At 36.0% G+C, this 12,608-nt stretch overlaps 1 protein-coding gene across 7 annotated transcripts in view; it reads right to left on the bottom strand.

Moving 5' to 3' along the window:
* Positions 1-12,608, bottom strand: part of Ralgapa1 (Ral GTPase activating protein catalytic subunit alpha 1) — a 210,746-nt gene that overhangs the window by 124,091 nt on the left and 74,047 nt on the right. For 5 of the 7 annotated variants that reach the window (XR_013113153.1, XM_034514151.2, XM_034514149.2 and 2 more), the window contains 3 exons: positions 12,363-12,600; positions 11,259-11,420; positions 7,937-8,077 (listed from right to left, as the gene is read on the bottom strand). Coding sequence is in view for 6 of the 7 variants with exons in the window: in XM_034514151.2 (XP_034370042.1) it covers positions 7,937-8,077; positions 11,259-11,420; positions 12,363-12,600 (541 nt within the window). In the remaining variant the exon portion in view is untranslated. The remainder of the gene's footprint in view (positions 1-7,936; positions 8,078-11,258; positions 11,421-12,362; positions 12,601-12,608) is intronic. The other 2 variants (XM_076941862.1, XM_034514156.2) reach the window with 1 other exon arrangement.

The raw sequence follows: 12,608 nt of genomic DNA, 5'->3' as shown, positions 1-12,608 counted from the left end.
ATCAACACTTCATAGATGCCAAAATTTTATACAAGTCTTATTTTTCTAGATGTCCTTGGTAATGTTTAGCCTAAAGCACTGCAAATTATTTTCTGTATTAAAAGGTAAAATTTCCTGAATATTCTGTTTCAAAGAAAGGTTACTGTGCTAGTTTGGAAGGTAAATTGTGCACTGAAGTATCAATGTAAGCTTGCAGCTTATAAGGAAAAAAAACCCTTCCATAAAATTTAGGTTTCTTGAAGATTTGAATGCTGTTCATTCAATTATTCCCATTGCTTTTAAGAGCTTTATCATACAGAATGCATTTAATCCAGTAGAAGGGAGGTGTCAATCACATAAAATGCTGCTTGCTGGGAATGGCAGCTGACAAAATGTTGAGAAGCAGTACCCAGGCTGGGCAGCCCACGGCAGCCCCCAGCCTACAGGAGCTGTATGTAGCTTCTAGCTCCTGGAGATCCAATTCCTTCTTCAGGCTACTTTAAAGACGCCCACACAGAACGCACACAAGTACATAAAAGTTAAAAGAAAATAAAAAAAACTACTGTTTATTGGTAAAAATAATTACTAAAGAACAGGACTTCTTAAGTTAGAAATCAACTAGATTTCTAAAACGCTAAATCTCCAAATTTTCTTTTAATAAAGTTATATAATTTTCTTAGTCAAGCACAAATAGCAACATTTTATAGCCTTTGAATTTCAAAATGATGATGTTAATTTATACAGAAATCAATGTCATTATGAAACAGTGTTTTTATTGATAATTACTAGATTATTTTGGCATCAATATCAATGTACCTTCATGGTAAGATGTTCTATGTAGTACACCTATTTTAGCAAAACCCCTGTATCTTATAAAAGATGAGATTCTCAGTGGGCAAAGTAGTGTTACATTATAGAATCATATGAAGACTTTTTTGCTTTTTTAAGACTAATAGTCACATTTACATGTTTTATGTGTGTTCATGCTCATGTATGCATGTTCATATTTGTGTGTGCAGGTATGTGCACATGTTTGTTTAGATTTATATTAGACTATAGTGTTTTGTTTATGAGCAGGTTATATATGGATTGCTTCTTTTATTTTTTCCTTTTCTGAACCAGGCTCTCACTTTTTAGCCCAGTCTGGCATAGCACTCATCACATTGCCCAAATGGTCTTCAAACTTGCAAGTTTGAGATGATCTTCCTGCCTCAGCTCCTACCTGTTGGGATTAGAGGCATAAGCTACTATGCCCACATCTACCAACTGCCCTTTTAAATTATCATCAAATTTTATTTTGAAATTACTAAGATAAATAGATTTTGGAGGCTGAGACTTAGGCACATGCCTGTAATCCCAGTATTCTGTAGTAGAAGCAGGAAGACTCATCTCTTCAAAGTCATTCTCTGCTCTATAAGTGAGTACAGGGCCAAGACCTAGGGATAGAATGTGGAATTATGTATGCTATAGCCATCATATTATAGATACAAAGAGCTATCAAAGATGGATATGGTATTACATCCTGATGACAGGAAAAAAAAGTTTTTTCATTGCTAGAGAAGAACATACTTGTTTAACTGGAAAATTTTCATTCTTATTTGGCAAAGTTTAAACAAAGAGGAGGAAAGAGAGACCATCTTTCTTCTGACAGAAAACAGAATTATAAATAATAAATTAAAAGATTTTATATCCCTTCTTTCATAAAGGTATTATTTTTGGCAACAACAACAAATTTGATTAAAAAATTGCTTCACAGGAAACTAAGCACTGCTAGACATAGCAGCAAATATCTGAAATGTCAGCAACTGGAAGGTGGAGGCACAGGAAACCATGAAAAACATTACTTTCTTTATCTAGTTCTTGTTTATTTTGTGGGGTTGTAGGAATTTTTAGTTTCGTTTTTTAAAAAAACAAACAAACAAAACAGACCTTGGCATGTAGCCCAGGTTAGCCTCATACTCACAATTTCTTACCTCAACTTCCCAAATGCTTAAGAACATGTGGCCACTATGCCCAGTGATGGAGTCCACTTTGCTTTCTCTTTTTATTAATCATTTTATTTGTTTACATTTCAATCATTATCCTTCTTCCCAGTCTTTCCTCTATGAACCTCACCCCCCCCCTTTGTCTCTAAGAGGGTGCTTCCCCACCCATCCTCCCACCCCCCCTCTAGAATCCTCCTTCTCTGGGGCATCAAGCCACCACAGGATCAAATGCCTCCCCTCTCACTGATAAGGTAATCCTCTGCTACATATTTAGTGGGAGCCATGGACCAGCCTATGTATACTTTTTGGTTGGTAGTTTAGTCCCTGGGAGCTCTAAGAGGTCCTGTTAGTTGATACTATTGTTCTTCCTATGGGGTTGTAGTCCCCTTCAGCTCCTTCAGTCCTTCCCTAACTTTCATTGGGTTCCCGGTCTCAGTACAATGGTTGGCTGTATCTGCATCTGTCTTAGTCAGGTGCTGGCAGAGCCTCTCAGAGGACAGCCATACCAAGCTCCTGTCTGCAAGCACATCTTAGCATCAGCAACAGTGTCAGGCGTGGTGTCTGCAGATAGAGTGGATTGCATGGTGGGGCAGTCTCTAGATGGCCTTTCCTTCAGCCTCTGCTCCATTTCTGTCCCTGTGTTTCCTTCAGACAGGGACAATTCTGGATTAAATTTTTAGGTGAGTAGGTGGCCTTCTCCCTCAACTGGGGGCCATGCCTATCTACTGGAGGGTGTCTTTTCAGGTTCTATCTCCCTGCTGTTGGGTATTTCGACTAATGTCATCTCTATTGGGTCCTGGGAGCCTCTCCCATCCCTAGCATCTGGGAATGTCTAGTGGTTCCCCAAGTTCCTCAGCCCCCACTGCTACTTATTTCTATTCATTCTCCTGGTCCTCTGGACTTCTCTTCTGTCTCTTCCCATACACAGTCTTGCCCCTCCCTCTTTTCCACCCCCTTCCTTCTTCCACTTAGATCCCTCCCTCCCTCTGTCTCCTGTGATTATTTTGTTCCCCCTTCTAAGAGGGTCTGAAGTATCCACACTTTGGTCTTCCTTCTTGTCATGCTTTATATGGTCTTTCAGTTGTATCATGGGTATTCTGAGCTTTTGAACTAATAGTCACATGTCAGTGAGTATATACTATGCATGTCCTTTTGGGTCTGGGTTACCTCACTCAGGATGATATTTTTCTAGTTCCATCTAATTACCTACAAAGTTTGGGAAGTCATTGTTTTTGATAGCTGAGTATTATTGCATTGTGTAAAATGTACCACATTTTCTGGATCTATTCTTCCACTGAGGAACATCTGGGTTGCTTCCAGTTTCTGGCTATTACAAATAAAGCTGCTATGAACATGTGCTATGAACATGTTATGTGTTTGAAGAATCTTTTGGGTATATGCCCAGGAGTGGTATGGCTGGGTCTTCATGTAGAGCTATTCCCAATTTTCTGAAGAACCACCAGATTGATTTCCAGAGTGGTTTGTAATCCCACCAGCAATGGAGGAGTATTCCTCTTTCTCTACATCCTTGACAGCATCTGCTGACACCTGAGCTTTTGATCTGAGTCAATCTGATTTGTGAAAGATGGAATGTTAGGGTCGTTTTTATATTTTCCTGATGACTAAGGATGTTGAACATTTCTTTGGATGTTTCTTGGCCATTCGAGATTTCTCAGTTGAGAATTGTTTAGCCCCAGTTTTTAATTGGGTTATTTGGTTTTCTAGAGTCTAATTTCATGAGTTCTTTGTACATTTTGGATATTAGCCCTCTATGTAGGGTTGGTAAGGATGTTTTCCCAATGTGTATGTTGCGGATTTGTCCTATTGACAGTGTCCTTTGCTTTACAGAAGCTTTTCAGTTTCATGAGGTCCCATTTGTCAATTGTTGCTGAGCCACTGGTGTTCTGTTCAGGAAAATTTCCCCTGTGCCAATGTATTCAAGGCTCTTTCCCACTTTCTTTTTTATTAGATTCAGCATGTCTGGTTTTATGTGGAGGTCCTTGATCCACTTGGACTTGAACTTTGTACAAGGAGACAAAAATGGATCAACTTGCATTCTTCTACATGCAGACCACCAATTAAACCAGCACCATTAGTTGAAAATGTTGTCTTTTTTCCACTGAATGGTTTTAGCTTCTCTGTCAAAGATCAAGTAACTGCAGATATGTGGGTTTATTTCTGGGTCTTCAATCTTATTCCACTGATCTACCTGTCTGTCTCTATACCAATACCATGCAGTTGGTTTTTTGTTTTTGTTTGTTTGTTTGTTTGTTTTTTAATCACTATTGCTCTGTAGTACAGCATGAGGTCAGGGATGGTGATTCCTCAAGAAGTTTTCTTATTGTTGAAAATTGTTTTTGATATCCTCGGTTTGTTTTTCTTTTTTCTTTTTTGTTATTCCAGATGACATTAGGCACAGGGAGCTCATGTCTGTAATCTTAATACTCAGGATACTAAACCAGGAGAATTGTCATGAGTTTGAGGCCAGCCTGAGCTATGGACCAAGACTATGTCCAAAACCAATAAATATAAATAAGCATAATTCTGATAGTAAGATATAAAATGTTTGTTCTAATATGTTCTAGTATGTCAATATTATCTAAATATTTAAATTTGTTATAAAAGGCATTTTATCTCAAATGAGGAAAATGAAGGCAAAAACAATAGCACTTGAGAAATCTTTCAAATATTATCTATAAATATTAAAAAGGTTTTTTAAAAAATAATCTTTATGATTTATTTATAACCAAGCAAGATTGTGACATAGAAGCTTAAGGCAATACTTGGAAATTTTTGAAAGAGACAACGTAGACAGGGCTCAGTATCTGGCAGGCAGAGGCAGGAGGATCAAGGTCATCCTTCATTGCATATTAGTTCAAGACCAGCTTGGGCTACATGAGACTGTCTCAAACAACAGAGTGTCAGTCTCTATACCAAGATGGTGGGAATGGAGAGCAATGAGGAACACTTCATTTTTCTTTTAGTTTTACAGACAGACTTCACTGCTGCATCTGCTGCTGTCTGTGTGCTCCTTCAGTGTGGACCTGCTGTCTCTTTTGTGGAACAACAGCACTTATTATGCCCAGTGAGGAACCCAACCAATGAAGCAGTCCAGACTGAGAACAATGATCATACTAATTTGAAAGTGGTGGCAAATGGTGCAGTTTAAGAAGCAAACACCTCTTAGTTAGTCAATGAGGGCCAATTGCAAATGGTAGGGTTTGATGTTCAAGTAGAACAACTCATGGTTTGATGGGACACCAATCAGTGGAATGGACACACCTGCACAGGTGGAAGTGGAAGGGGGAGAGCTGTAACTGGTATGTTCTAGCAGCAGACAGAAGGTGTCTACACACAGAGGCCTGCTACTTAACTCACGAGTTTTGTTACAGACCAAGAATACATTCTCAACTAAAAAGCAGAAATTTGGTTCCAACACATCCTGCCTACTATAGTACAGATGTCTTTACTCTTTCATTTCCCACCCCACTTCTTTCCTGTACAGAGATAACTGCTGTGAATACTAAAGAGTCTTCCTTCTGAGCCAAGCATTTTCTTATTTAAATAAAATTCTTGTATTTTTTAATTAGCACCTAAGATAATTACTTGTCAAAATTTTAAAGTTTCAGACAGGAAATCAGGAAATTTTAGAAGTCCCAAAAGCTCTAAAAACAAAAAGAATCTTTCTGGCAGTTTTTAAAACAAGAGATTTATCTGATTCAATCCAACATTGAAGAATTAATGGCCAAATTCTTTTTAATTGTTCTAAATAGGCAAAAAAAAAAAAAAAAAAATTAGTTTGTATTACATATGTTAATATGTACTCATGCTTTTGAAAGCCTGAATCAAAAGAATTTATCTGGTTATAATAACCTAGTTTTTCAATTGTACCTAACTCAAGTTATCAGTTAAGCTTTGCTTTGTTTGCCAATTTAAGTAAATAAATTATAGTTAAGACATATGCAGACAAAATCACTGTTATTTGCCTAGGAAAGTACAGTGTTAGAATGGAGCAATGAAAATACAAAATATTTCTTTATAGCTAAGGACAAAATAGTTATTCATTCATTTATTTAGAATAAAGGGCTATATTTAAGAAAATTATGTACCACTTTTTCTCATCCACTAAAGTGTTATTATTCCATCTATACATCATCTAATTGTCCTACATTTTTGCACTGGTAGCCTTAAAATTTACTCATTAATTATTCATCAAATACTTAAGGAACAGATGGAAATGGTGGCACATGCCATTAATTCCAGCACTCTCCAGGGCAAAAACAGGTGATCTTTGAGCTTGAGGCTAACCTGATCTACAGAGTGAACAAACCCTGTCTCAAAAACAAAACAAATTAAGATGAAACAAAAAAAAATTTATGGATCAGCCAAGGTTTGGATTATGGCCAAATTCCCTATTTTACTTTTGTCATTTAACTGCAAAATCAAATACCAATTTAATTATAAACCACTTCTAACTTATAATATTATGGTTTCAAAATAACACTTGATTATCTTCCAAGTTTGTAATATGAAAGTGGGCATGTTGGCTGGCCTACTCTCCCAGTACTTGGGATGCTGAGGTGAGAGGGTTACTGTAAATTTCAGGCTGGGCTAAACTATGTAGTTTTAGAATAGTCTGAACTACAAAGTAAGAGCCTGACTCAAAATAAGAACAATAGTATCAGAATACTATCCAGAAATGATTCTTACTCATTCTACCTAGAAAATGCATATATCCAATAATTGAATGCTTTGTTGTTTCATTTTTGAGAAACAGAAGTATATTCTGTCATTTATAACTTTTAAAAGATCATCAAACATAAAATAATATATTTTTATACCTACATATAAGTAATTCTCAACTACTGTCACCCTGCTAGAAATCTGGTCTCAATGGGATTATAGATGACAGAGGAATATTCACTGACAATAACATTAACACAAATGTACCTTCTTTCACAGATCTTTCAGTCCACTGGAAACTAAAAAAATATGCTTTAAAAAGAAAAACTGCAAAACCCAAAAACACTAGTACCTCTTCAGACCCAGCATTATCACAGATACACCCAAGCAAACTGCTGGGAAGAAACCTAATAATGTCCAAGTCAACCCAACTATCATAGTTTACACAACTATACTCAAGTTCGCTTCTGTGATAGAGACAAGATACTGCATAATATCACAGATAGGCAAAATTACTGAAAGGCAGTACTAACGGTGGAGTGACAATGATTTGTGAAGGTGGAGCATGAGTGGTCACTGGCATAGAGGAACTAGGGAAAGGTTAGGGCAACGGAAATGCTCTCTATTTTATTTGGGTGATATTGTATGTAAAATTCTTAAAACTCACTACACTGAGTCCATGCCAGCCATTATCAGATCTAATCAAATAGTAAAGTTGAGCAGGTTTTCACATTCTTTGGGAACTGGGGCTACATGCAATGGCTTTAAAAGGAGTTCATCCTTTGAATTCTACACAGTGTTTTATCCAATATAAATCCCAAAGTAATTACTAGGTTATATGTTTTCTCCAATGACTAGATGCTCTTACTTAGTTCCATAAATATAGAAGAGGGGGAGGAAATGATATTTAAGATTTACCATATTGTTAATCAAAACAATAAAACATCAAAAGTCAACATGCCTCTTGTGAGACATTTATGATACAAATATTCACTACTATATTTTTAATCACCTGAAAGAAAAAAAAAATCAAACAGAATAACTTGGTCATTTACAATAAAAAATCTAAGACATTGGCACAGCACTAACCTCCACACTTCCAGAATGAACTGCAAGAATAGCATGAGAGTTCAAATAACTCAAAATGTTGATTTCTCAATTATTTTTCAATTTCCCACCCCCCTCCCAAAAGAAATTAACCTTGAAGAGTTTATTTGATTTAGCAATTTTGAAAGCAGAGGATTAAAAAGTGAAAATGGCGGTGCAGAAATTAGCAGAGGTGGCACTACCTGAAAGCTCATCAGAAAGGGGAGTGAGAACAATATCAGGCAAGAAGGGTTTGGAAGTATGGATCAGAACAGGAGCACTTTTAGCACTGCGAATATAGGCCGATGGCAGAGCACATTCACCAATGGATCGGCTTCTCATGGCTTTAAAGGAAAAGAAAGAAGTGGGGAAGGAAAAAAGAAGAGTGACTATAATGAAAGGCTGTGTCACAGAAAAAGCAGCAACAGAGAAAACTAAAAGACTCAAAGGAAGGAAACTTTAAATTAAAACATTTCAGCACAGCAAATACTGGCAAGCTGTAAGAAAAGAAACCACAACACACATTCTGAATGTAATTCTTTTGGTGTAAAGCAGGAAAATGCCTATTATTAGCAATTACAATGGAACAGCATTAAAAAAAACAGCAGACACTTCAGCACATTTCCAAAAAAAAAAAAAAAAAAAAAAAAAAGAGAAATTTATCAAGTGGAAGCCGTGAGAAATACTCAATATCATTAGTCCAAAGCAATCCCAGTACCATATGTGGTCATTTCTCTGAGCAATTCTTAAGAAATTTGATGAATAAATCATTTCATTTTCATATTTTTACCCAAATAAAACTTCCTAATTACCAAAAGACCCTTTTATGAAAGTCTGTCACAATTTCCTCTTGTGTTTAGTAGTTGTTCCAGGAGAGAAAGCACTTAGTCAAACAAGTATCTCACATTTATCCTAAAGGATAGTGGTGCAACTTTAAAGTCCTAACTAGAAACGTGTATAGAAAACAGAATTACAACTAAGAAGCATTAAGAAGCATGTTCACCAGTCAGGAATGGTCACACACCTATAAGCTCAGTACTAGGATGATCAAAGCAGAAAGATTACAAGTTCAAGGTCATTTTCAACTACACAATGAGTTCTAGGCCAGCCTGGTCTATATGACATCCTGTCTTTAAAAACAAAAACAACTACACAATACTAACAACAACAAACGCAAAATCAGGTTCTTAAGAAAAATATATAATCTGAGTTCATTCAAATCATAAACATAAAAATTTCAAAGTATCATTTTAAATACAAAAATTGTGGGCTTCTTTCCAAATCTTGTATATTCTGTTACATTTTATAATTTTATAAAAGAGTCACTGGATCACAAAGATAAAAAATTTTGTAGTAATAATTAGTGACTTAAACTTCCTAATAATTTTAGCTTCAGTTTAGAGAATACTGAGTAAATGAATTTATAGGTACTGCTATGTAAGAACACAATGCTTAACTATATTGCATAATACTATGTAAATAATAGAGGCAAAAGAAAGAAAGGAAGGAAGACAGAAAGACAGACAGACAGACAGACTTCTTGACTTCAGGGCTTTCACACTTTCCTATAAGCAGAACGTATTTCCTATAGGTCCTTGACATGTTCTCTCGCTTACTCAAATCTATGTTCGTAAATCGTATGATAAAGAAGCCTGTCTTGATCTAAAAGTCTTATTCTCTACTTCTGCTATTCACGAATGCCATAATTGTCTGTGTAATGTACTAGCATCTGTTAATGTTTACTGGATCTGTAAGCTCAACATTAAAACTCTGAGTGCCAGTGATCATTTTAAAAATCTGATTTGCTTTATCACTTCCCAATCTTGTAACTAAGATGAAGTACTCGTTCTTAACTATATTCTTAATGTTTAGAACAGTGCTTTGATACTGAATATTTAACTTTTTTCCATTCAAATATGTAAAAATCAACTGTGGCTAATCCACATTCAGTTAAACAAAGCACATGGCAATGTGCTATTGGCCTCTGTGTATATAAAAGGCCTTCAGAAGATGTATAAGAAACTGCTAAGAGGGTCTGCCGCTAGTGAAGTAAACTGAGGGGACAGGAAGGAGGAGGACAGGAGGGCGTAACAGAATGCATGTTCTCCTTCAGACTCAAAATTTAAGCATATTCATTGATCTTGATATAAACAAGTAATTTTAAAAATTAGGAAATTCACCAGTCATGGTAGTTCCCATTAGTAATGCTAGTGCTCAAGGAGCTATGACAAAATCCTTTCAAGTTCAAGGTCAGTGAGTGTCAAGGCAGCCCAGGGTTCACTGTAATACCCTGTCTCAGGGACCAGCAGGATCTAACACTATTTTAACTTGACTTTTTAACAAAGTTTCCAACTTTACACATGTATCTTTCCTAGCAAAACTTTTAATGCCTTAGTTTTTGTTTGGTGGACATGAAACCTGAAATGACATCAAGCAACTCTGTTTCAGGTGGGGGAAGTCTTACCAGTGCCACTAAACAAATACAGCACTTAAAACTCAGACAGGGGAGGCAGTGAGGTGCTCAAGTGCCATAACCTGAATTCAACCCTGGTGCAGACAGAGCCAACTCCAGCAAGCTGTCCTCAGGCTTGTATATGCATAAGGTGGGAACACACATACGTGCACGCACACACCACAGTTAAAAATTAAAGCCGGGGGCTGGGGAGATGGCTCAGTGGTTAAGAGCAAGGACTGCTCTTCCAGAGGTCCTGAGTTCAATTCCCAGCAACCATATGATGGCCCACAACCATCTGTAATGGGATCTGATGCCCTCTTCTGGTGTGTCTGAAGACAGCTACAGTGTACTCATATACATTAAATAAATAAATAAATCTTTTTTAAAAAAGCATTATTAAAAAATTAAAGCCTAGAAAATTTGAGTAAATTGTCTAAGGTTATCTATGTATTTAGTAAAAAAAAGTAAGAAAGAACTTAGGGCATAAGCCCTCTTTATATTTCTTTCCAGTACTATACTCTTTACTAGTTCAGCCAAATTACATGGCTAGTAGAGGAAAACAAGAGTTGCCAGGTCTTTAGTATGTTGAGTTGGCTCAAGCCTCCAAGTGCTTCCCACAGTGCTCCACACCCCTATAGATTTCTTCTTGACCTCAGCTGCCTGCCAGTAGAGGGTATGATTTAATTTCCTGCTATCCTATTAGAAGTTCCTAGGGCCAATAATTGTAATTGTAATAATGAAAGTTTGCTATGATCTCCATGTTTTGTGAATAATAAAATGTGTACCAGCTCATGCTTGAATTCTGCATTTTGAATCCAAATTCTACTTTTTTAATTCTATAAAATGACAATTTGGAAACAAAAAAAAATCTATAATGAACTACATAAACACAAGAGTGCATATATTAAAGGCACAAAGGCTTATACACATGCTACTGGGCTATAAGAATTACTGAGGGAAGGGAGGAAGTTTTCTATAGAAGGTTCTCATCTCCCCAAAGAAAGCAAAATGTACACTGAGGGATCTATCCACATTGCTCTATCTAATTCCCACGGTCTTGAACTACATACCAACAGTTTTTTGCCGTACTATACTCCTGGCTTTCTCAGTTCCTGGGGAGCCAGTGGTTGTTGCACTTCTCTGTCTCATTGGTGCCTGGCCAGGCTGATCGCGACTCCATCCTCTAGAAAATGACTTGTCAACTGAAACTTTCTGAAATTCATGTCCAACTCCTAGAAATACAATATTAGTATGTAGTATATTGACAACCTGATGGTCACCTTTAAATTACAAGGAATATGTCGTTGTGGGTTCTAAGGCCTCCTCACAGTGCATTATAAAGTTAACTATAAGGATTTCTTGAGTTTCGTTTTAGGTAAAAACTATATTCAAAACTTAGGAAGACTTAAAATTACATTATATTACCAACAATAACCCATTATAATTCTCTACTATCTAAAGGTAAGAAACAAGGTGAATGGAAGTCATCTTGCAGTGATAGTTTCTAATTTCTAATGATGAATAATAGCCACTTGAGAAATAAATTATGGAGAAAAGGTAATGGTGGGCATAAACTTAAGTACCAAGGACAAACAGGTAAATATGAAATAGGATTTAAATATAACTCCTAGTTAGAAATTTATTCTTAAAATGCAAAATACTATACAAAGCACATGCTGATATAATAATTATGCTACTGCCTCACCTCAACTTAACATTATGCAAATATTACTTCACGCTTAGAGAATGTTTACTTGTAGTTTAAACTAATAAAATGCTTTCAAGAGAATTTTCCAAGTAATTCTTTATGATATATTTAAAAATAGAATAAAACTAAGTCATCCTTTCAGTTATACCTAAAAACTATTTATACTAAAAAGTAAATGTATTTTTAAAATTCTGACTTGGGTTAATCATTTAAAATAAGAGTTAAGATTCTATATTGCTTAATTAAATATAAGACTGACTATAATATATACAAGGAACATTCTTTATCTTGCTAAAATTGTTAAAATAATAGTGTATTTCTGTATTTTCTTGTTGGAAATTTTAAACCTCCAGGAAAAATGAAAGGAGATTAGAAAAGATGATTTGCCCCAGCACTCTTCCGGCCTGGTTTCCCTAACTCAATTATTTAAATAAATTCCTATGGAGAATCTTTGAACAATGCTTACCTTTCCCTTTGTGCTTTTTTTGCTTCTGTTCACTGAGCTTATCCAATGGCAAATCACTGAGATCCAAACTATATAAATTCCTAGCTAAAACTTTAGTTAGTGTCTCCATGGTCAGTGACCACTCAGTGGCCAATTCTTCCCAATAGGTCAATGATGACAATACTGAAAGTAAGTCATCCCAAAGTTCTCGAGAAATGTATACATTTAGATTTGCTTTGATCCAGGCAACAATGAGAGTCTAAAAAG

This window comes from Arvicanthis niloticus, chromosome 11 (genome assembly GCF_011762505.2).
Source record: "Arvicanthis niloticus isolate mArvNil1 chromosome 11, mArvNil1.pat.X, whole genome shotgun sequence".
Lineage (NCBI taxonomy): Eukaryota > Metazoa > Chordata > Mammalia > Rodentia > Muridae > Arvicanthis > Arvicanthis niloticus.
This window is presented reverse-complemented; position numbering and strand designations above follow the sequence as displayed.